The 25,507-nt window shown below is 38.5% G+C and overlaps 1 protein-coding gene across 2 annotated transcripts in view; it reads right to left on the reverse strand.

Annotated features, from left to right (window-relative positions):
- The window catches only part of LOC140307547 (ceramide kinase-like), a 71,274-nt gene that overhangs the window by 14,902 nt on the left and 30,865 nt on the right, over window positions 1-25,507 (reverse strand). The window contains exon 2 of one of the 2 annotated variants that reach the window (XM_072386486.1): window positions 3,553-3,873. In XM_072386486.1, the coding sequence (XP_072242587.1) occupies window positions 3,553-3,688 (136 nt within the window). In that variant the 5' untranslated portion in view covers window positions 3,689-3,873. Of the gene's footprint in view, window positions 1-3,552; window positions 3,901-25,507 lie in introns of those variants that run through there. The other variant, XM_072386485.1, reaches the window with a different exon arrangement.

The raw sequence follows: 25,507 nt of genomic DNA on the forward strand, positions 1-25,507 counted from the left end.
TTATTTAGAGGCTGCATCGCCCCTGCCCCATTAACTCTGTTATATGGATATACGCCGTATTTCATGCCAGAAATAAGGTCTAGGTTCTCCTTTAATAGGATAAAATCTGGGATTTAACAAGAAAAAATACATTTATTCAAAGTTGATGACACAACTTTTGTTTTCCTTGACATATCAGATGTAGTGAATTCTGGAGCAAACCCAACAATAATAACCACATGTACAAATGGAAGCAGCAGTGCAGTTCAAGTGCAGCTACAGGTCTAATGCAACAAAAAGAACAGTATGAAGATACAATATTCAAGATTTCAAGAATTTCACTCTCATGAGACAGGTACAAGTTAAGAAGTCCCAAAGTGCAGACTTTAGTCTGCAATGAAATCCCCCCCAAATGTGTGAAGAAGTCTAACATACCACTATCTGCCTCCCAATGTTGTGTAAAAAAGCCTAATTATTGAGCTGTGTCCCTGCCAGCACACAACCCCCCCACACAGGATATTCTGCAGGCCAGCAACTCTGATGTGCTCTTCTGTAAGAATCACTGGCCATAAAAGACACTAGCCAAAATATTTGCCAGTTTTCCAATATAAGATTTGGAAAAAAAAACTCTGCTGGGATTTGAATTATAATCAGACCAATACTGCCCTTAATGATTAATTATAAATGATTTGTGTAGGAGCTTACTGGTAAACAGTGTGCCAGTGCTTCTGCATTTGGACAACATAAAGATGACCAGTATAGTTAAAAAAGAAAACATGCAGTTTATTCATGAGTCAACAACAGACCCTGTTATGTGGACAGCATTACAAACAGGTTATCCAGCAACCTGTTACACTTAGTGGGGCTACATGATGAGATTAATTCGATTGTAGCTATAGTTGGATTATGCTCCTTATTTGAGCAAGGGCAATTATCCAAGTATAAATGGCGGTAAATAAATGGAATCATTGGCACAAAGCATGTCATACCCCGGTACGATAGGTGGCGCTGTACCCATTTCAACTATCGCTAATAAAGCCACTTCCGGTTCACGTCTTCACCACCACCAACAACAACAACAGGAACAAACTCAGGCAGTCAAGAAAGATGGTGAACAAAGAGCAAGATGAAGCTACAGTCCTCTACATTTAGTTTGTGATGAGCATGGTTATGGCACAAACGCGATGCACAACGGCGCGTTCCCCACCGCGTTGTTTCTTTCTTTCTGACAGAAACAACAACAACTGTAATATCATCTCCTTTGACTTCCGGGTCACGACCCCGGGAAAAAAAATGTAAGAGCATGGGCAGAACGCAAAATCCAATTCACCACGTGCTTCACTGTCAACATGCACGTTTAGTGTGACTATCAACCGAGTTATCTCGGGGTCTTAATCCGACTGCGAGTAACCCGGTCCAATTTTTAGTCAAACTATGATTTAATAACTCTGTCTTATTCTAATTTAGCCATTATTCCGATTCTTTACAGTGCCATGAAACCCCACTGACTGTAAAACTCCAGTCCATATGTGTTAATCCATCCATCCATCCATTTTCTATACCGTCAATCCGTTAATCGGGTAGCGGGTGGGCTGGAGCCTATCCCAGCAGTCATTGGGCGAAAGGCGGGGTTATGTGTTAATCATATCTCTGAATTTCTGATGATGGGACTCAAACAGGCTGCTGGCCTGAGGAAAAACTGGGGAAATGAACTTTTCTTTCTCAATTTGGAGATCTAATGAACCTGTTCAATTAGGATTTCTGAGTAAAATGTTTTCGCTCTCCAAGGCAGCTGGAGTCTCGTGAGTTTACAATAGAATCTCTCTCGGTGGTGTCCTGGTTTTGTGGCCAAAACACAAATGTTAAAACTAAAAAATGTCCAAAATAAAATAACCCAGGTACAGGCAGGTTTAAAGTATGATGGCAGTCAACAATAGTGGCTCCAATTGACAGACTGAGTGATTCTGTTTATTTGAGTGAGGACCACTTGTGACGTGGTAGACAGATGACAACCACTAGCTAAGAATTGTTCATATGAAGAGTACAAGAGAGTACATGAATATATGAAGTATATGAATCTAAATATCTTCCGAAGGACGCCGACTTTCACCAAACTGCTCTCGTGAGTAGATGAACATATTTCATGCCAGAAATAAGGTCTAGGTTTAAAAATAAGTATATTCTCACTCCACATGATCCAACCATGTGGGGTAACGTGACACAAAGAGTTTCCCCATTGGTAGAAACATGGAAGCAAAAATGGTCCATAACTCAGACTATTTTCTTTGAGAACTGAAGAGCTGTAAAGATCCACTTTCCATTTTAAAACAGCAGAAGTTGGCTAGTGTGCTACTGAGTTTGACAATTATTTAGAAGGAGCAGCAAAAACATAAAAATAGTCTCTGCTGTGCTCCTCTTTTTCAACAGAATTAAAAAAAAAATTAATTTCTTTTGTTGCATTTTCCACTTCTTATCAGATCGATCTATCAGGTGTCATGTAAACATTAGAATCTCTAATCCAAATTATTTCAGTCAGATTGAAGAATTATTTTTGTAAACATAAATGCTGACACACCTGAAGATTTTATATATTTTCAAGCTATACAACAACACAGCTTGTATGATCTTATTATTCTATTCAAACATCTATTGTGGAACTTTTAAATGCTGCGGTTTGGGACTGCTGGCTGGACAAAACAGGAGACTGAAGGAAATCAACCACTGATCCGATAACAGACTGAGATTTAACCCCCAACTAAACAGTTAGCTAAAACGTGAAAAGAATCAAGCTGTAATATGCTATCACAGAGCTAACATAAATAATAAAGAATATTGATTACAGTCACAATAACAATAACTGAGTAACTGCACAGACGAAAACCAAAGCAATCAGTAACGAGATAAAGGGTCAGCACTGATTAATCTACAGAGGATTATCAGATGAATCTACAGCTCACAGCAGCTTTAAAGGGAGTCTTGGCGCATTGTTCAAGCTGTCTGCCTTCACCTTTACTCCACTCTCTGCACTGTTTCCAGAAACTAAGCGGTGATGTAAGAGCAGCAGCCAAAAGCCCAGGTGTTTGCTCTGGTGACCAAAATTCAGCTAGACCATTATTCAGATGGACACAACACATCACCAATTAAAAAGGATGTGTATATGTGCAACTGCTTCTTTCATCCCTGCTGTTTGGGCTGTGAAATTATACCGTTTATTCCTTCAAATATCCTTTCCTAAAATACCACAGAAAATGTATGGGGTCAGGTTTGTATCGTACCTCCCCTGCTGGCATCCTCGGCGTGTCACCTCTACAAATAGCGACAGACTAGATCTTGTGCGTTATGTAACCAGCTATTTATAATATCTTACTCTAGTTTCAACTGTACTGTGCCTCTGTATGTTATTTCTTCTTTATCTACAGGCAAAAACAATGCATATTATCTATATATCCTCCAACATGTTGTTACAGTGTCAGATTTCTCATTTATCACACGGGAACATACAAAAGAACGAATGTCATAAAGATTTAACGATACATGGAACATGAAAAGGCAAACGCATCATCCGGGTCTTACTGGGTCTAAACGGGTGGTACACCGGGCAGGGGGCCAGTCTCTTCCAGATGAGTAGGGATCGGCTCAGGCTCACATCGTACACGGCGTTTCTGACACGGAGCTCGGACACTAGTATCAGCCTGCCCGGCCTATCCATCTGTGTCTATTAGCCCTGCTCTGTCCTTCAGCCGGCTGAGGAGGCATCAGCAGTCCTCGTAAAGTTATGTCCGTCCAAACATGTTGTCTCTATGTTTCCGGAGAGGTTATAAACCACGGAAATGATCCGCTTATTGAACAATAGCTGTATTAATACCTGGATCCGTGAGCAGATTCCAGCTCGAGCTGTTTTTTTCACTGACAGATAGCGGTTTTTCACCGGATGTGGGAGGAGCTTTCTGTTGCCTTCACGTGCTTCCAGATATAGCCATACTGAGTTTTGTAATTTACACATTTTGACATCATACTGTTGATCAAACCCTACAGGCAAGGCGTTAAAATGCTTTAACAATATCACAACAATATTATTATTTCTGTTCAGAAATTGTAAGGCAGTAGTCTTACAGTTGGTTTGGTTGTCATATCTAAGCAAACTTTCTACATAGGTATATGGAAATATTGCATGAACACAGCATTATGCAAAGTGGTATGGTATATTTGTTCTTAAACATATTTTATTGATTTTTGCATTTGTGTTTATCTGAATCATTCTCAAATAGCATGTACATCTTAAAAAGCGTATTGTCAGTTGGATTCTGTAAGTAAAACAACAAACATGTCTAATCTAAATATAACTTTAAAACGGGTTCATTTGAAATATGCTAAGTGAAATATACAATTTTTGCATTTAAATCATTTGGTTTTGGAAATGTAGAAAAATAATCTATAACTAGATTAATTAAGAAATATATGATCACATTTTCTGATTCATAACAAACTCTATGCCTAACTTTCTTGGTGACACAGAATTGTATCCATATTGCAAATGTTGCCTAAAAGGTTGCCTAAAATTAATAAAAGAACAACATGCAATAAAAATCACATTTATTTAAGAGGACAGCTTATCTAAAAAGGATCTGATACAAAGGTAAGGAAAGGATTACATGATGTAAAACAAATTAGATGATTCATAGAGCATATCTTCTTCCAAGTCTGGTGTCCTCATCCAAAATTTTCATTAAAATTTTCATTAGAATGAAAACACTAACTCTTCTGATTTTTTTTTTCATCCTCCTTTGCTCTCACTATGACAAAAGAACAATAATCTTATATGATTTAAGTCGCAAAGGTCACTATCACACCAAAGGTTGAGTAGTTATAGTCTACATGTCACACCTGTATTGTGTTGTCCTTGTTCACAAACGTCTTTGAGCAGATCTCATTTATCACTTATATTCTTTTAAAAGCTGATTAGATGTGTCATTTCAACCATCTGTAGATGATTAATCAACCAGTTCAACTAATCAACGAGAATTTAATGAACCTTAAAAGTGCCTTGAGATTCGTTGTGATTGTTCTGTATTGATCTGTAGTAGCCGCTTTAAATCAGATGGGATACATCCAAACTGGAGGGTCTGCTTGATGCAAACATAATATATGGGCTCCAGCATCTCGCTATCCACAAGCCAAGGTCAGAAGACAAAATAAGAGCAAACGAAATGGACAACAACTGCGATTGCAAGCGGGTGTCATCCATTTTCTCTGATACTCTGTTGTGTCTATCTGATGGCCTAGAAAAGTTGTCCTTATGTGACGGCCAATGCGGCCAGTGTTTCAATATGTGTGTGAGGGATAGACCAACAACTCCCAGACACCTCCAGTCTATCTTTTACTCCCTTGTATCCTCTGTCTGACATCCCGAAAACCATGCTGTGTCACAAATCTTCATAATCGTCATATTAAATAGCCAAAGACAACTTAGTCACCTTAATACTAGCTCCTGTTCAAGCAACCTGATTCGTGTTAAGATTACCTCCAGTTATCACAAAGAGTGTTGATATTTCTAGTGTATCTGTAGTTGATGCTGCACTTACTGATCATTTCTCTGTGTTCTTTCATATCTCGACTGCTCCTCAGACTCCTGCTAATGGTGCAATAGTTAAAAACGGCACTTTGATGAGAAGACAACTGAAATGTTTATTTAGGCTATCTTGCTGAGCCCTCCCTCTATGTCAACCTTTGTGGACCAACCTTTAAATGACTTTAACTCAAACATCATGGATATCAGTAATAAAATAGTTCAGTCAAGGAAAAGCTGATGTCCCCCAAGCCGGCAGCGCCATGGACAAATGCAGCTCCTGTAAGAGCCCAAAAAAGTCAATGTAGGAAAGCAGAACGCAAATGGCGAAAATCAGGCCTCCACATCCACCATGACATCTATGAAGAATCCTTGTGCAATTACAACCTAGTATTATAAAACACAAGACTATCTTACTTCTCTGATATGATAAAAAATAATTCTAACAATGCCCGTGTTTTGTTTTCAGTTGTAGATAGGATGTTTAGTCTCCCAGTCTCAACTCCCCCTGAACATTTATCGACCAGTAAATGCAATGAGTTTGCTAAGTTTTTCAGAGACAAAATCGAAACAATCAGAAGTTCTATAAATCAGCCTGCACAAAACATATTACCTTCCTATCCCACTGAAATCTGAATTTAAGACCATTGACCTATTTACCCTTGAAAAGATTGTCTTACAATTAAACGTATCCACCTGCTATTTAGATCCTTTGCCTACAAAGTTTCTCAAACAGTGCTTTAATCATCTGTCCAAATACTTGCTACAGATTGTCAACTGCTTTATCTCATCTGGTATTTTCCCACAGGGCCTAAAAACTGCTGTTATTAATTCCCTTCTAAAAAAGAGCACTCAAGAGCCGTCTGTACTAAATAATTTCAGACCAATATGAAACCTACCATTTATAGGTAAGGTCATTGAGAAGGTTGTCTATCAGCAACTTAGTAGCTTCCTGAATAGTAATGATCTGTTAGATATCTTTCAATCTGGATTTCGCCCAAACCACAGGACTGAGACGGTGCTAATTAAGGTGGTAAATGACATTCGCCTAAACTCTGACACTGGTAATATGTCGGTTTTCGTTTTACTGGATCTAAGTGCTGTATTTGATAGCGTCAAACGTTTTATACTATTAGAAAGACTAGAAAATGGGTTGGACTGTCTGATACAGTCCTTTGCTGGTTTAGATCAAACCTACAAGACAGAGCCTATTTTGTTTCCATTGGCAACTTTGTCTCCCAGAAGGTTGACATGAGGTGTGGAGTTCCTCAAGGTTCAGTCCTTGGTCCTCTCTTATTTAACCTTTACATGCTTTAGGAAAACTTTTGCAAGACAACAATGTCAACTACCATACCTATGCGGATGATACTCAAATTTACATTGCCCTCTCTCCTGATGACTACAGCCCAACTGATTCCCTTTATCACTGTATCTTACTGATAAATGACTGGATGTCCCTCAATTTCCTGCAGCTAAACAAGAACAAAACAAAAATCAAGGTCAGTGCTTACCTGAAAATCCTATCACTCCAGACTACAAACCATGCCGGTAACTTGGGTGTTATATTAGATGCTGACTTACACTTTGAAAACCAGATTAATTCACTAACCAAGTCGGCATTTTACTACCTAAAAAATATAGCAAGGATTAGAGGCCTTCTATCTAAACCATACCTGGAAAAACTTGTCCATGCTTTTATCTCGAGTAGACTAGACTACTGCAATGGGCAATGGATTGTTTTCTTTGGAAGAAAACAATCCAAAAATTGCAGAGTGTTCAAAATGCAGCTGCACGGCTACTCACAAAAAAACAAAAAATACGACCACATCACACCGGTTCTCAGATCTTTGCACTGGCTTCCTCTGTGTGAGAGAGTTTAATTTAAAATTAATTTGCTGGTCTACAAATCCCTAAATGGTTTGGGCCCAAAATACCTGTCTTTCTTATTTCTTTCTTATAAATCTTTTTACTCCCTCACACATTGGAGTAAGTCATGGAGTTCCTCAGGGTTCTGTGCTTGGACCAATTCTTTTTACTTTGTACATGCTTCCATTATGTAACATTATTAGACAACATGGCATACATTTCCATTGTTATGCTGATGATACTCAGCTGTACTTATCTATGAAACCAGATGAAACCAATAGGTTGGTCAGACTACAAGCCTGTCTTAAAGACATAAAGACCTGGATGACTCAGAACCGTCTGCTTTTAAATTCAGACAAAACTGAAGTTGTTCTCTTTGGACCTGAGCGCTTCAGGGAGAAATTGTCTAGTTATATAGTTACTCTAGATGTTATTTCCTTGGCTTCTAGTTCTACAGTGAGGAACCATGGAGTTATTTTTTACCAGAATTTATAATTTGACGCCGATATAAAACTGGTTTCTAGGACTGCCTTCTTTCACGTTCATAATATTGCAGGAACATCCTGTCTCAGGGTGATGCAGAGAAACTAGTTCATGCATTTGTTACTTCAAGATTGGACTACTGTAATTCCTTATTATTGGGCTGTCCCACATATTCTCTGAAAAGCCTCCAGCTGATCCAAAATGCTGCAGCCAGAGTTCTGATGAGAACTAACAGGAGAGATCATGTTTCTCCAGTTTTAGCTTCTCTTCATTGGCTCCCTCTTAAATTCGGAATAGAATTTAAGATTCTTCTCCTCACATATAAAGCTCTTAATGACCGAGCTCCACCATATCTCAAAGATCTCATTGTATATGAATGAATTGGATTATGATTACAATTAATTGAATTCCAATTGGCTTGAATTGGAATATATTATTTAAGTGCCTTGAGATGACAATTGTTGTAATTTGGCGCTATATAAATAAAATTGAATTGAATTATGCTTTTTACCAAAGCATTTTATTAATTCTATCTTGCACTAATTCTGGTTCTGGCTGAGTAGATTTTACAGAAGGTTTAATTGTCTTGCTTTGTTTTACGTGTCTTTGCATGTTTTTTAAAATCTTTTTATCCTTTCATCCTTTTATTCTGTTATTTATTTTCCTGCTATGTAAAGCACATTGAGTTGCACTTGTGTATGAAATGCGCTATACAAATAAAATTGCCTTGCCATTTAGTGCTATACAAATAAAACTATACCAAACTGAATTTAAATATTTTCGAGCCCTGCTCTTCCTAAACACAACAGAATCAAACATTCTCAAAATTCCAACACTACTACAGCATTTGAAAGCATCAAAAATCTATTCTGTCTGTCGTCATCGTGTCCTAGTTCCGTGATTGAAGAGCTGTTTATTTCTTGATTGATAAAATTATTTGGATTATTTTGAGTGATTATTTGAGTGTCCGACTTTTTGTCATATCATCGAATGTGGCTTGGTACACAATGAGGTTGTGACAACGCTACCTGGGGGGAACTTTCACCTCCAGGAAATTCTAATTAAACTTGGTTAAGAACACAGGTTCGAATGATCCCAGGGGCAAGAGCAGGTCTATGAAAAACAAAATCTTTATTCACAATTAATCAAATTATATCAATAAAAAGACTGAATCACACCAATCACTTGTGTGAATCACATCAATAAACAATCAATGAGTTAAAAGTAGCACTATTGGCAAGGAAAGGAAATAGAAGGACAGAGCTGGGGCTTACCGAGCGGCAGGGACAACTGAAAATAAGGGAGGACTCGTACTGACACCCGTGACACTGCACTCACTCACTGCAACCAAATTCGTGAAAACACCCACCGCCTAAGAATAAAATGCCACCGGAGGCCTCCAGCACCTGTACAAAAGAAACAAAAAGGTTAAAACATGCCCATAGTGGAATTATGGTGTGGACTAAATTCATTTTAATTACACAACTAAACCAAGGAAACAAAATATAAAGAAATATAGTTAAGCTAAATAACCTATAATGAAATAGTAAACAATGCACACAACAAAAGATTAACTAAGGATGGGAACTGTCACTGTCTGCGTCACAATTATGACGAGAGTTCAGCGACGCGTACAGCGCAGGAACGACAGTAATAAACAAATAAACCAAAAGCAACCGTAAAACCAAAACGGCAGTGCTCAAGGAGAGGTGGCAGAGTAACGCCAGACCGTTTGAGGCCTCAGTCCACACTTCTGGATCGTGAGGCTCGGAGGATGCCGGCTCAGCGCTGCTTGTCAATCACCCAGGAAGACGGCAGCACTCCCAGGAAAGGTTTCTGTTGAGCGTGCACTGCTATGAAGCCACCTCAACCCTCGGCTCTGGATGGAGAGAGAGTTTTGCCTGTGCCGGTGTTCCGTCGAGCCGCGTAAAGTGAGGAAACGCATCCTGATGGCCAAATAACACCCATCAGATACTGTTCCCCCTGTGTTAAAGTGAGGGAACGCATCCTGACGGCCAAATAACACCCATCAGATACTCTTCCCCCTGTGATAAAGTGAGGAAACGGTATCTGATGTCTTTATTTCACCCGTCAGATACTGTTCCCCCTGTGTTAAAGTGAGGGAACGCATCCTGACGGCCAAATAACACCCATCAGATACTGTTCCCCCTGTGTTAAAGTGGGGGAACGCATCTTGACAGCCAAATAACACCCGTCAGATACTGTTCCCCCTGTGTTAAAGTGGGGGAACGCATCCTGACAGCCAAATAACACCCGTCAGATACTGTTCCCCCTGTGTTAAAGTGGGGGAACGCATCCTGACGGCCAAATAACACCCGTCAGATACTGTTCCCCCTGTGATAAAGTGAGGAAACGGTATCTGATGGCTTTATTTCACCCGTCAGATACTGTTCCCCCTGTGTTAAAGTAGGGGGACGGTATCTGATGGCTTTATTTCACCCGTCAGATACTGTTCCCCCTGTGTTAAAGTGAGGAAACGCATCCTGATGGCCAAATAACACCCGTCAGATACTGTTACCCCAGTGTTAAAGTGGGGGAACGGTATATGACGCGCACGTCCAGGTTGTTGCAAATAAAATACGCTGAGATCCACATATATGTTTTCGTGGCTTTATTGCATGTAACATCGCGAATAAAGGAGATGATATGGATGAAATTTCTGAGAACTGCAGATCAAAGGCAAATACTTTTATGCCATTGTTTAATATCCTTAACCAGAAATCGGCATTTTCTTTTGTTTTGACCATATAGCTGTGAAAAAAGGCATTTTTCGATATCAGAATGTTCAATTGTTAACATAGAGTTAATTTTACAAATTAACAAAAGTGTTTATTCTCCTTTGAAAGTACCCAGTATATTACATTTTCAAACAGTAACTTTGTTATGCGTGACCTTAGAAGTCATAGTTCATTACTTTTCATTTCTCAATTAGAATATAAAACTTTTATAGCCCCTCTGTTTTTCAGAGGAAAGGAGAAACAAGAGCCTAACCAGTACAAACGGAGCTAAAAAGTAGACCACTTTGATTTGTTTTGGAGCAAGAAAGATCTATCTTTGGGATGGTGACGTCATGCATGACCGACATTATCGGCCGAAATTATAATTCATATCTCAGAAACCAAAGCAGCACAAACGACAGTTTTAACGGCACAAACCTGCACAAACGGAGCACTAACCGTTTAATCTATTTGCTGGAATTTTTCACGTGAGTGGGGTGTCAGCTTCACTCAGCTGTGCCACAGGTGAGGGCAAGCCTTTACTCTCACACGCCTAATCCACGTGATCCCCTGCCTCAGCACCAACCACAAACAATCAAGCGCCGCATGCACCTCATTAATACACACCGTGGCCCATGTCCCCTACATAGATAGGCCCCACAGATATCGAGGTACAGATACTGATAGACAGATGGTAGAAAAATGGACCCGTTAACATTTAGCAATATTAGGAGATATCTATCCCTTGGAAGCTACCCCGTAGGCTCTTCTAAGAGTCAAAAATATACCATAAGGCGGCGGGCAGCGGACTTTGCCGTTGATGGTGTGTATATGTTTTCAAAGGCCTCTAGTCTTTCCCCTACCTAATATATATAGCGATAAGTAATTTCTGGTATATAGAATTGTATCGTACCTATAGCCGTATTTCCTTTTTTTTTTACACTACATTGGAATTATCAGCAAGACCATTTAGCCACAATAATATACCAATTGAATAATTACTTCAAGGTATTTAGCCTGTCGCACTAAGCAATTAAGAAATTAATGGCATTTAAAATCTGTATGTGGGTTAGAAAATTACTAACCACATCACGACCTCCCATTAACATACATTCATATTGAAAATGGTAGTTCCTTATGTTTTTAATTATTTTTGTTTAATTAAGCAATGTATAAGCTTTGTTTTAATTTTTATTATCAACTTGTGATATTTTGACAGATGGAGTATTATATTACTGCAAGGGAAGCAGCCAGTCAAACTGCAAAGTTGTGACTGCAAAAGAATAAGCCCAACAAATCTTTAAGGAGTTTCATGCCAGTGCTTTTGGTGCCCACTGTGGCATAGTTAAAACCAGAGACGCTATAACCAGAAGGTTTTACTGGCCAGGCATGTCCAAAGACATTGATAAGTGGGTATGTATTTCTTATAAATCAAGGAAACCATTGTGTCTGGTACATTATTATAGTACAGTATTTTACAGGGTACATTGTTCTTTAAAAATGTAATTGTCAAGTTAATAGATGGTGTGGTACACCAAAGCTATGGGTTGAAGCGACAAGTAGTAATTTGGTGGAATTTTTACCATAAATGATAACTTGCATACCAGGAGATGACAGCGAGAACAAGGAGCAAACAGGGACTGGTTACATGGAGAATAACTGGAGGGTTATGTGAGAATCGAATCAAGGAGAGTTGCTTAAATACTGGAGGTTGAATGCTGATACAATGGACCAGTGATACTAAGAAAAGAAGGTGCAGGTGTGAGGGGAGAGCTGAGGGAGAAAGAGATTGAACAGTGGAGCAAGGAGGACCAACACTAGCAGGGAAATAGGAAACATAAATGCAAATGTAACTAACAATAACTAAATGCAAGGAATAAATAAACATAATGAAACATAAATAAGTTTGATTTAATCAAAACAAATACTATTTTGGGCAAAACACAAATAACAAATTATGAAAACTATAAACACAGAAAAACCAGAAAACAAATTTAAATCCCATAACATATTATTGAACTTATTTATATTATGTCCAAAAGGGATGTTTTTTCAAAATTCAAGTTCTTTGAGTAATGCATGTATTGTATCTGTATTCATTTATGTATTGTTTTAGCTTATAACAGCTTTGTGATGGTTAACATTTTATTTAAAGAAATTGTGGTTCTTTAGGTCAGTCAATGTGTGCAATGCCAGCAAGGTGCACTGACAATAAAGCAGGAGACAAAACCCATCCCAATTGAAGTAAGTGACACACATTTCAAAACACGACATGAAGGATATTTTATTATCCCTGGTCAAAAGTGCTATTCTCTGTTTTCTTTTCCTTTTTCAGGTGAGTCAACCATTTGAACTAGTTGGGATGGACCTTATAGGAAAGGCTGTTAAAACAGAGGCTGGGAACGAATACATTACATGAAAATTACATGAAATACTATTTCACAAAATGGTCCAAAGCCTATCCTCTGCCGTCCAAAACAGCAGCAAATGTTGCACAGTGTATCATAAAGTTATTTTATCGCTTCGGGGGCCCAAAGCGAATCCTGACCGACCAGGGGAAAGAATTTGTCAATGAGGTGTGTTGCTAAATACTTTAGTGTTATGGACTGGAGTGTGATGCTATATAAAACAGTTCAGTTAAGTTAGAAATTTAGTGATAAAAATGTTTTCTTTTTGATAATTATCTGTTAAAGCTTTTATTTGTTTTTGACTAACAGTTGAACAGGGAGCTTTGCCAAATGCTGGACATTGAGCGCAGCCTTTGTGCTCCCTATCATCCTCAAACCAATGGGCTGGTAGAAAAGCTCAATGGGACAATTCAAAGGTAATTACAATTTTAGAATTTATATGTAATTATTCAAAGTTTTTTTTTTTTTTTTTTTACTTTAGTGCAGGCTTTTCAACATTCTGCATGAACATTACGCCAGTACAAACTTTGTCCTCTTTGACAATGTGGTACTAATCAGCCTGTGTGCTGGGAGTGACAGATGTCATCCATCATGTACAGAAACATAGATTGGCTTTTGATACGTTTCTCTCCAGCAAGTGTTGATGCCATTATTTTCTGTGCTGTTGCAAATTTTCATATTATCATGGTGTGATCTTGTGCTGCCCTGGAGTTAATGGCCAGCTGCAGTGGAATCCCTTTTGTGTGCCCCTGCCCCTTTTTGTGACACGGAATTACGGAATTGGTTATCAATTTCTTTAGGTCGAATACTCCCAGCACTGGCTTGGTAAATTTGTTCACATTTATGTGTGGCTGGCAGCTTCTTTCAATTAATTTAGCAAGAAAATGATAAGATATTTCTTTTCAGAGCACTTTGCAAACTTGTGAGTGAGCGACCAAACACTTGGGACACCTATTTGGATGCGGTGATGTTTGGACTTAGAACAAAAAAACAGCACACCACCAAGTTTTCACCGTACTTCCTCCTCTTTGGAACAGAGGCTCGTCTGCCATGTCAGGTTCCAGAGAACATGATGGTGAGACATGATTTAATCTGTCTTTATTACATTCTACATGAAGAGCCCTGTAGATGGAAAGACATTACTTTAGGTCACGTTTATTCTTGACTCTTGATCGAAATTTTTAGATATTTAAAATTAACACTGCAGTATCTCTGGTGGTATTTTATCATTATGTAAAACATTACATTACGAATGGACAAGAAAATTGCTATTATGATTTAGATTTTAGTAAAAGAAATTTCCAATAATTCACACTTCGTGTACCAAGTTCATCCACCTGTTTATAATACTTCCTTCAGTATATATAATGCCCCTTCAGGGCAGGAGTCGGTGGGACACCATTTACAAAATTGTTCAAGAAAACATGAAAAAAGCTCATAACAAATACAAGAGCCCAAATAAAAAAATCACAAACTTTCAAGGTTGGAGACAAAGTTCTACGGCTCAACATAAGAAGCCAACAGCGCAAGGGTGGAAAAATGGAAAGAAACTGGACCAGACCTTACAATATAGTTCACCTTGTCGGCAAAAGCACAGATCTATAATCCCCAACCGCTTTTTTCCCCAAAGTTAACACAGACCAGCTTCAAATTTTTAAGAACAACCCATTATCCCTCAGAACATTAAAAAAGCTGAAAAACCTGCTTCCACCCTTCCACCTGCTGAGGAGCCATCCTCCACCCTTCCACCTGCTGAGGAGCCAGCCCCCACCCTTCCACCTGCTGAGGAGCCAGCCTCCACCCTTCCACCTGCTGAGTGTATTGAACGTGTATTGTAAGACTTTCACATCCAAAAACTCTTAATTCTTTTCTTTTTTATTTTAGATATCCAGAAAGCCTGGGATGGCACGACATCAGCTGTTATTCTTTCAAAAATTGGGCCTTATAAGCTCTTTTACCAAGACATTTTCCGTACAGCACCAGGAAGGGAACTCAAGAGCGAGGTGAAACGCATAGTGTTTCTGTAAACAATTTAGAAATGTTATTGCAATGGATGGGCATTACAATAATATGATTGTGCAATTTAACAAGCAAAGATCCATCTTTTCAGGTGATCAATGCCTACATGAAACTTTTGGAGAGAAAGCACAACAAATCCTCAGCAGACAAAGTGCTGTACATGGACTCATTTGCCATGTCAGCTGTGTGGCAAATGAAATTTCCACGCTTCAAGGTTTGTTGTTTTAAGTGTTTGACAATTAACTTAAAAGGCATCATGGTACTGACATCACTGTGTTTCAATTATTTCAGGGGGATCCAACAGAGTACAGCACTATTTATGGTATTGTTAATGACAACCATCACTGGTTTGCTGTTGTAAGTGTTTGCATATCATCAATAAAGACATATTTCATCTCCAAAGCCTTTGCTTCAGTCAAAGTTTTTTGGCAATACAAGGATGACAGTTTTTAAACAAATCATATCTGTTGTTGTCTTTCCAGATTATATATCCAAAACAGGGGAAATCTCTTCTGCTGGACTCACTTGGGGAAAGTAGTCAGAAGCTGAAGAGATGCAAAGACATGTGTCAGTTTTGTGATTTGTTTATTTTCATAACAAAGCTGTATTATTTTTGGGTCAGTAGCTATCAGTAGCTCTACATCAGGCAAACCTTGAAGAGTGAAAGAGAGAATTTTTATATTAATAATATTATATAGTATTTTATACGACTACGTATGCCTTATCAGGTGTGGATGCTGGTTGTCTGTGGTATAAAGTATTACATTGTAAATGTTGTGATCTACAGCCATTTTTGTCTATGAAAAGGGAAGATTCTTAATAGCAAACATCACAATTACAAACGGCACATAATTGTCCTTGAAAAAAAATGCTCTTTCTCCTGTTATGCTTCATATTTCTTGGAGTTGTATCAATAAAAATCTGACGCCAGGATAATTATATAAATTGAAATTGTACTTATAAAATCCTCCAAGATGAGCCATGAAGCCAAATTACATAACAAATTGGTTAAATCATATACACAAGTGAATATGTATGACGTATAATCATTTTTGGGAAAGTTAGAAAGGAACTCAAGGAACTTTCGGTAAATATGTTTTTTTAAAGGTTATTAGTCAAAGCAAGCATACCCTTCTGCTTGAATTTAAAAAACTTTCTCTTATTTAGTAAAAACTTTCTCTTATTTAGAGCTCTTCTGAGGAAACAAGGCATGAATGTGTCAAGGTGGGAGTGCAACACACTTCCACATCCCCTGCAACCTGACTCCAACTCTTGCGGGGTGTTTGCCATAAAGGTATGAAAAAATGTACTCCTATATTCAGTACAGATACATGTTCGGAAATATGTGTTTGATGTTTGTCTTTCAGTTTGTAGAGAATATACTGATGGGACAACATCTGTTTTTCCTGCTGGACGTGGGGATGTGGATATGCTACGTTGGCAGATTGCAGAAACTGTCCTGGAGGCATCAGGTGGGTAACAAAAGTAGCTCTCATAAAAGATAACAACTACATCAGTTAAAGTTATGTTTAGCTCTGTGTTTAAACCATTTTACCCTTGCAGATGACTTGACAGATATCTGCTGTATCTGTGGACAGGAAAATGTGGACGATCCAGAAGACAATAAGAGCATAATTTGGGTATAATGATATTTCTCAACACAGTGTTCTACAAAATGTTTGCACCTTAAGAGGAATATTTTATATGAAAATAAAAGTTAATAGGTAATAATATTGCTGCTACAATGATGATAGAATGCAAATGAAACATTTGAAATAAAAATTCAGAGGTGCAAGGAAAGGCTTTGTGTAGCTCCTGGACCACACTGTACAAGCTAAGGAGTTACAAAGTGTTTCTTTGGCATTTGAAGCAGGCATATGTAAATGTACCTCCACATGAGGACATTAATTGAGACTGATGTTATGGGAGATGGCCTTCCCTGTCACACAGGGAAAGAAACTTTTGTGTTAGTGTGACAATGAAAGACAGCGAGATATATTTTAAGTGAACAGACAGAAGGCTAATGATTAGCAATTTTTATTTTTTTTGCTTTGGCACAGAAAAATGTTTGCCTGTGATGAAGCGTTATAGATGGGTAGGGTCTGAAAGTGTATTGTAGTAAGCTTACATCAACTCTGATGTTGTCAGGGTACATAATCTCCAGATATGGCTTGAAGAAAACAATAAACACACTGGGACTTTCTCCCAAAGGGCCACAAAGGAGCTCTTGTAGAAGATACAGATCTTTATGGGTGAGGCCTTGCATCAGTCAACTACGAGAGGAAGTAAACTGATGATTAACTGACTTGACCTATTATTACATGTCCATTATCATCATTTTTATATTTAGGAATGATAATAGCAATCCTAAAGAAAGTGCAGAAAAAAGTATCCTACAAGGGAGGGGCAAAATAACAATTTAAGAATGATACTTGTAAAAATTTTGGGTACAATAGAAATCTGTCTGCCTTTATACTATAGGCACACTAGAATTAAACCTTGTTAAACACTGTTCATCTTGCATATAGATCCTAAGATCAAATGTTTTACATTCTTAGGCAATAATAATTTTTAAAACATACGCTATGTGTTATCGACATGAAAGATGAAATTGTACAATAAATCTAAATCTTTTTGTTCTGCAGATATCCTGTGATGTATGTGGGAAGTGGTTTCACCATGTCTGCTCTGGATGTCCAGACACATCAGATGATTTTATTTGTGTAGCCTGTTGAGGGAAGAGGAGATGTGGAAATTTTACGATTGTAATAATGCAAATGGTTGTTATTGTTTTATTTATTTTAGATTTCAAAAGAAGCATATTTTTATTTATGTGACATTGTTATGTTACTTGATATACCTATGTTTACACCTGTTAAGTTTTAAAATCACTATTGTTCCTGTCATTTTGTTTTAAGTTTGTTTTAATTGTTGTCCAGCCAATATGTCTTTCAATGTTGTTATGTTGTTATAGTACACATATATAATATCTGGACCAAATTAAAGTATGTTCAAAAGCTTTACTCTTCTTGTAAAAGGTGTGATCATTCATTTCTAATAGGAAAGAAGGGAGAAGAAACGTAATGTTAAATTAGGGGACATTAATAGTAAAAAACGTTTCTATGAAATAATATTACGGTCCAAGTAATGGTGCTACTACTTCAAAGTGATGGCGCCATCAACAAGTTTAACACAGGGGGAACGGTATCTGACGGGTGTTATTTGCCCATCAGGATGCGTTTCCTCACTTTAACACAGGGGGAACAGTATCTGACGGGTGTTATTTGGCTGTCAGGATGTGTTCCCCCACTTTAACACAGGGGGAACAGTATCTGATGGGTGTTATTTGGCTGTCAGGATGCGTTCCCTCACTTTAACACAGGGGGAACAGTATCTGATGGGTGAAATAAAGCCATCAGATACCGTTTCCTCACTTTAACACAGGGGGAAAGGTATCTGACGGGTGAAATAAAGCCATCAGATACCGTTTCCTCACTTTAACACAGGGGGAACAGTATCTGATGGGTGTTATTTGGCCGTCAGGATGCGTTTCCTCACTTTATCACAGGGGGAACAGTATCTGACAGGTGAAATAGAGCCATGAGATACCGTTCCCTCACTTTATCACAGGGGGAACAGTATATGACGGTTGTTATTTGGCCATCCATCCATCCATCTATCTATCGTATATACACACATATGAAGGCTGTATATAAAAATAGCCTATATGAATATATATGTATGTGTTTGAATGTTTTGGATGACAGCGCAAGTGCAAAAAAAAAACGACAACTACACTGAAAGACGTTGTTTTAGCTTTCACGGTGTCTGTAGTTGTCTAGAGCGCAAGCACGTCTCGCTGGTTACGAGCGCTGAACAGGCACGCGTGCTATTTGCCGCGTGTGCAGCGCGGAGCGGCGAAGAGATGCAGGGGAAACCGTATCTGACGGGGAAACGCGGCTCGACGGAACACCGGCCACACCAAACAATTGCTCCGGCTACGACACGCCCCCACCTCGTTGAGGAACAGAAGCGGAAAGGACGGAAAACACCTGTACTTACTCCCATATATAGCCGTGACAGATGCCACTCCGCAAACGGAAACACTCCAGTCTGGCACAGTGCCATATGCGGCAAGTAGGGAGACAACCTGTCACAGTCAGTATCATGAAGAGACTGAATTACAACTCTGTTGCACCTCTTCTTTCTTTCATAACAGCTGTTTCATTGGATCTGCACCAAACAAAAGTTGCAGCGTAATCTCCTTGTTCAAAGCAAATTGGTGATTCATAACTGAATATCACTTTCATCCAATTACCTACAGTCCATTACTGATTCCCTTTAACCCACTGTAACCTTGTTTTTTTCTGTTAAGGTGTTAGTGATGTTTTAAACATTTTGCTTCTCTGGATGGAAATCCTATTTCCTTCATTAAAAATGTTCAATTTAGAAATTAAAACACATTAAAACAAAGGGTAAAGAACATTTTAATGGCACTTGGAAATACTCAAGTAATTCCAGATTGAATATGTGAACAAGCTTATCGTAACAGTGACTTTTCATTGCTTATTTTCAAAGAAAAATCCCTTTTTATATCACTAACCAAGCAAAAAAAAACACCAATATAAGATAACTATATGATCAATGAGAAGATATGGATGACTTAATAGGTTAACCAGACAGAGGCTCAGGGAGTAAGACAAGACAAAACAAGACAAGACAAGACAAGAACTTTATTCATCCTGCAACGGAGATCATTCTTTGTTAGCAGTATCACGGGTGACCAAAAGAAAGATCACACATCAAGTTATGATAAAGATATATCTGAAAAAAATAGAAGGAAAAAATAGAAGAACAGAATGGCTATAAAAAAGGGAAAATATTCAACATAGGCTATATTATAAAACAGAGTAAGGTAGGAAATAAACTGAACATATTTCACATTTTTACATTGCGCAGAGAAAAATCCTGTTGCGTCAGCAGTGGTTTTTGAAGATCCAGATGGCTGATTGGGTGACAGAAGGTAGTAAGGAGGTCCCTTGTCCTTCCCAGATATGCAGTACTGTGTATCCCAAAAATATGCACAAAACAATGAGAAGCAGTCAAAAAAGAGGCAGACAACACAAAACAGATGAGAGTTTGATGTCAAATGACCAAAATGGGACACAACATAACTCAAAATTTAGGGGAGACTGGGGTAAGTTGAGCAAAAGGGTAAGTTGAGCCAACCCTTGTTGTTAGGAAATGGCAAAAAACATTGATCACGTGACCAAATAATTAGGAGGAAGGCATAATTTCATGGAGTCTGTGAAAGTAAGAACCACATGGAGAACGTGATCAGACATTTATTTCTACAAAAACATTTTTAACTCTTGAAAGTGAATTTAGTCTATTAAAAGTTTCATGTGAATTGTGTTTATTCCAAAATATATCATTTTTAATTTTTTTATACATCAATTGTGGTATCTATGAGCATCAACATAAAGTTGTAGTAAACTCAAGTGTGGAATTTAAAACACACTTAAGACTTTAAATGACTGCAACATTCTTTTGTGGGGATGGTCAGTGTGGAAATACCAGATGGGGGATTTCTACATCAAAGAAGAGAAATTTACAACAACCTTTGCACACAAAAGCATTTTGGGGGAGTTTTCTCAGTCCTTCTTTCCATAGACCTGTGCCATAAATTTAGGTAAATGCATTAATAGCTTAGTGCTAACTAAGCTGAACAAACAACGGACCCTCTCAGGAGAGTATTGGGGAAAACCAGAACAGGACCCTTCCGATCCTATATGGGTCAAAGTAAAAAATGGTGACACTTTGCCCCCGAGTGGTTCGTAGTAATGAATAGTTCAACCCAAAACTAAGTCAACAACTTGCACATGACATGTGACATTTATATGAAATAATGCAACTGTTAACCAATGCTTCAGCTGTTTCTTGTGGTATTCCGTGTTTAATACAGGAAAATAACATTGTTTGGTTCGTTATTCATACGTCATAATTTTACAGATATCCATCTGAATTTTGAGACTCATAACCATCATGTTATGTTATGTTGTTTTTTATGTCTTTATATCCTACGTTTATGCTATATCTTTACCCTTTATATCTTAACAAGTTATAGTGCTTTTAGAATCCTCTGAACAAATGTTTATGAGACGGACGAATGCAGGAGTAGAATTGCTTTGAGGCACCCTCGATGCAGTTCGCCTTACAAAATACGCCCAGGAAGACGTCACAACAGTTTCAGGCATACCATTGGCTGAAAGTGTAGTTTAGGCCTACGTCATGCCCCGCCTCCGCGAATCAAACTCCGGAAACCACGAGGAAAAGTCAGAGAATATTGAAAGTTCAGAAAAGAGTCCAGATCAGTAAAAAAGATGAAGAGCAGAGAGTTTTAAGATTGATGGAATGACAGTCTGGTGGAGAGTCTTTGAAAATGGCAGGATAGGAAGATGAGATGGAAGAAGAAGGTCCGAACAAAGAGAGAAAGAGAAGAATGTAGTAGTAAGATACGTTTTGCGTTTTTGTTCGTCTGTCATCATGTCTCCTCTCTATAGCACGTTTTAAACTCTGCTGCTGCCGCATCCTCACCTATTTTTGATTAAAAGAAGCCAGCGTTAAGCTTGTCAACCTTTTTTTTAGTCTTTGGTGAATTTAAGTTCACCTCATCAGAGTTGGTCAGCAACCAAAACCAACTCGACCCTTGACAATTTTGTCATTATTTGCGGTGAATTCCGACACATCACCCGTTCGTCTTCTGAGCTACCAGAAGCCCTCCAACGCAGGAAAGAGACCGGTCCAGTCCCTGAAAGTCAACCACAACGAAGGCCGCGAAGCGCAGAACCGAGAGAGACCCAGTGGGACCCGCTGGCGATTAAGTGTGGTTCGGAGCTGACCTAACCATAAGATCTGCCCTGTTCTTACATTTCAGATGGTATGCGGTGGGTGTCGAGAGAATTTGCTATTAAAATGATAAATTGACCCAAGTTGATAGCCTTTAAATTCAAATATTAACAAACCTAGATTATTTGAATGATTCCGGTATCCATCCAGACCCTCCCTTTAGTTCTTTTCAATTCACTAAGTGTTTCTTATATAATCATCCATATTCAAAGCATTTATACTGTTGTCTTAAGATTCATATCTTTGGTCATGTCATTTTAATAAATGGTTCATATATATACATATATAAAATCAACCGGTTTAACATATCAGAATCGTAAGATTCTGTCTTTTTCCTTCGATTGAAGGTGGTGCCCTAAAACGAGGTAAAATAAGGCTTATTCAGATGGTAGCTCTGGGGTAAGTGGAGCCATTTGACCAGGGGTAAGTTGAGCCGGTGGGGGATCGTGATTTTCACTTTGCCACCTCATACATTCCATAAAATGCAGTCCTTGGATGTATCTGTCTATGGGGCATTCAAGACATATTAAAACAAGGCCATGGACAGTTGGATGTGAACCCACCCTGGACAAACTGCTCTCATTTATCCCATCGCAGAGATTGGAGTCTGGATGTTTCCTCACCATGTCTGTTATCTGGTCAGCCAGGTGTTGTAAAGCCTCAGTAACACAGGACTGAGGTGGAATGTCAACACCAACCAGAATAAACGAGGAGAACTCCCGCGGTGAATAAAACTGCTTACAGTTTATGAAAAGTGACTCCAAGTGGAAGCTGCATGATTTCTTCAACACTGTGACATCTGTACACCAACCTTCGTTAATATAAAAGCAGATTCCGCCACCTCTCCTCTTTCCTGAGAGCTCGGAGAAGTTGAAAGTCAATTAGATGTAATTCTGTGTTCACTGAGCCAGGTTTCAGTAAAACACAGTGCGGCAGATCTGCAGAAGTCCAAGTTTCTACTGTTAAGAAGCAGCAGTTCATCCATTTTGTTGTTTAGGGAGCGGACATTCGCCAGTGTATTGACGGGAGTGCTGTGCGAAATCCCCACTGTCTGAGCTTAATGATATAGAACTGATATAATTTTAATCTGTTGATATACTGTCATGGATTGTGAACATCTATGTTACCTGTAATCTTGATGCTATAACGCTTTGGTATATCTTACTCTCTGTAAAGCAGTAGGGACCACTCTTTGTGGACATATTCGATCAGAGGATGGAACCGGACTGAATTGGCCATAAAGGTCCTAAAAGTAGACGGTAATGATAATGGTAACTATTAGTATAAAACAGGGATTTCTTGCCTATTTCAAGAGTGAGATTCCCTTAGACCGTCGACTCTTTTTCCCCACCTCTTATGTAGGATGTTTATTTATACCTGTAGGCTGGTTTTACCGTAGCTGAATTTGGTTTAACTGTTCAATAGACTTTGTCTACTTAGTCTAAAATAGTTAAAATAATATGCTCATAGGTATGTAAATAAGATCTTCGTTAATTAGATGACTCTGAAATTGAGGATCTATATACAATTGGGACTTTTAGTTACAGATAATGTCGAGGAGTGAGGCTTTTGTTGACACTGGTCCACAGATAGGGTTCAGTCATTTGCTATGACACATATTCGAGATGTCATTTAATTTTTTGGAACTCTTAAGTAGTCCTGGAGGGAGGAAATATGTAGTTTCTGATATTTACCACTTGTGCAAAGGTGTTTTGAGTGATAAGAAGTCTGATAACTACCAGCTGTGTAAGGGAGTCTCGGGCTAAATCAGGACATTTTGAGAATAACTTACTCCCTAGTTAGTTTGTCCAGAAGAGGCTCAGTAGATACACAAGCACCATATCCGGGCTTTGTGCTTGGTGATGGGAACATGCAACAAATTCAAGGTCACTAAGAACAGGCAGATTCTACTAAACAAAGAGCACACACACAGTAAGTCAGATATTTTAGAGAATCCAGGCTTGACACATCTCTCCAGGCTTGATGCATCATTCTGTAATTATGATATGGATCTGGTTGACAATAAAGGTTTCTGTGTTCGACCAAGTCTGTGTCAGCAGAATTCTTTCTGCGTTATCTACACACAGGCTTTTGTAAGGCGACCATCCCCAATACAACACATCCACATTGTTGGAAATTAAATTACCTCCATCACAGATCATCTGTATGCATGGAGGATAGGAGTCAATGATGAGGTGTTTGGTTTCACAGGGTATTATTGTAACATTGCTGTCAGAAAAAATCTCTCAAAATTAGGCTCAGTCGCTGGATATGATTAACACAAAACATTTATTTCTTGCAAGAAAGAGGCAAGTCCGCTTAATCTGTCAGGAAGCTGGCTCAGTTGTCCCAAAATGGTACTATTGCTATTTATATTGTTTATGTTTGCTGGCAACACAATGTTATGGGAAGACTAGTTCAGACAGTCAAAACAATTTTGCTTGCTACATAGTATTATGAGACCCAAAAGACAGGAGGAGGCCTCCCCCCGTCACAGAAACTTGCAGCTTTTCTCATAGTATAACTATATAACTATATCATTTTTCTAACATTTCCCTCCTGTTTATGCTATGAGGAAAAAGAGATTATACACCGTAAAAACTCATCATCTTGTACAATTAACATTGAATAATTTTAAATCATCTACATTGAAATTTTCCACTGTTCGCAGTCCATAGGAGCGAAAAACCCATTTGTTGTATTTATGGGAAAATTCTCCTATGGCCCTATCTCTACCTGGCGACCGACCTCTTAATCACTCACTCAGTATCAAAGGTCGCACTCCGAACAGTTGATTTTGATGAATGGCGATGTGTGATTAGCAAACATAAAATTAATACACAAACATATTAAATGAATGAAATGAAAATAAGAATAATGAATAATAAATGAAAATAAGAATAAATGAAAATCAGGAATAGTCAAACAATAATAATAATAATGCAATGCAGTTTATTCAGCCTAGTCCCGTCACCAACACTGTAATCATCTGCTTCTGGCATCATCAGTCTGGCTGGGTCTGGAACTGCTAAGCTATCTTGGAAGGAGTTGATAGCACTCCACTTCCAGGAAGAGGTCTTGACCACCTCTTATTCCCTAACTAATCCTCTTTTAGGACACTTCAGGATATAATTCAGACATACAGTGGTTGGAGGCTGTAGATTGTTAAACATTACTTGGTGGAATGAACTCTTCAAATCAGCTTTTTATTCAGTTGTGGTGGAGCGCTTAGCTTCGCCGTCCACCCTTTTGTACACATATGGATAAAAATTTGTGATTGTTCCACCATCATGTTGGCATGATGGGCCCCCTTCCAGAATTCCAGAAATCTGGTCAGTTACCTGACTTTGAGTCTTGTAGTGGTTCTGCTGCTGATACAGTTAATTTAACCTGTGGACGAATGTCAGCAGGAAAAAGCAACATATCATCTTTACAATGCTCTACATTCAGGAATTGCCTTTTAATAGGTCCAATTGTTCATTGGTCTTTCATATGAACGCAAAAATAATCATTAAACAAATCATTGATAATTCACTCGG

This window comes from Leuresthes tenuis, unplaced genomic scaffold, assembly GCF_036924035.1.
Source record: "Leuresthes tenuis unplaced genomic scaffold, fLeuTen1.0.hap1 SCAF_5, whole genome shotgun sequence".
Taxonomy (NCBI): Eukaryota; Metazoa; Chordata; class Actinopteri; order Atheriniformes; family Atherinopsidae; genus Leuresthes; species Leuresthes tenuis.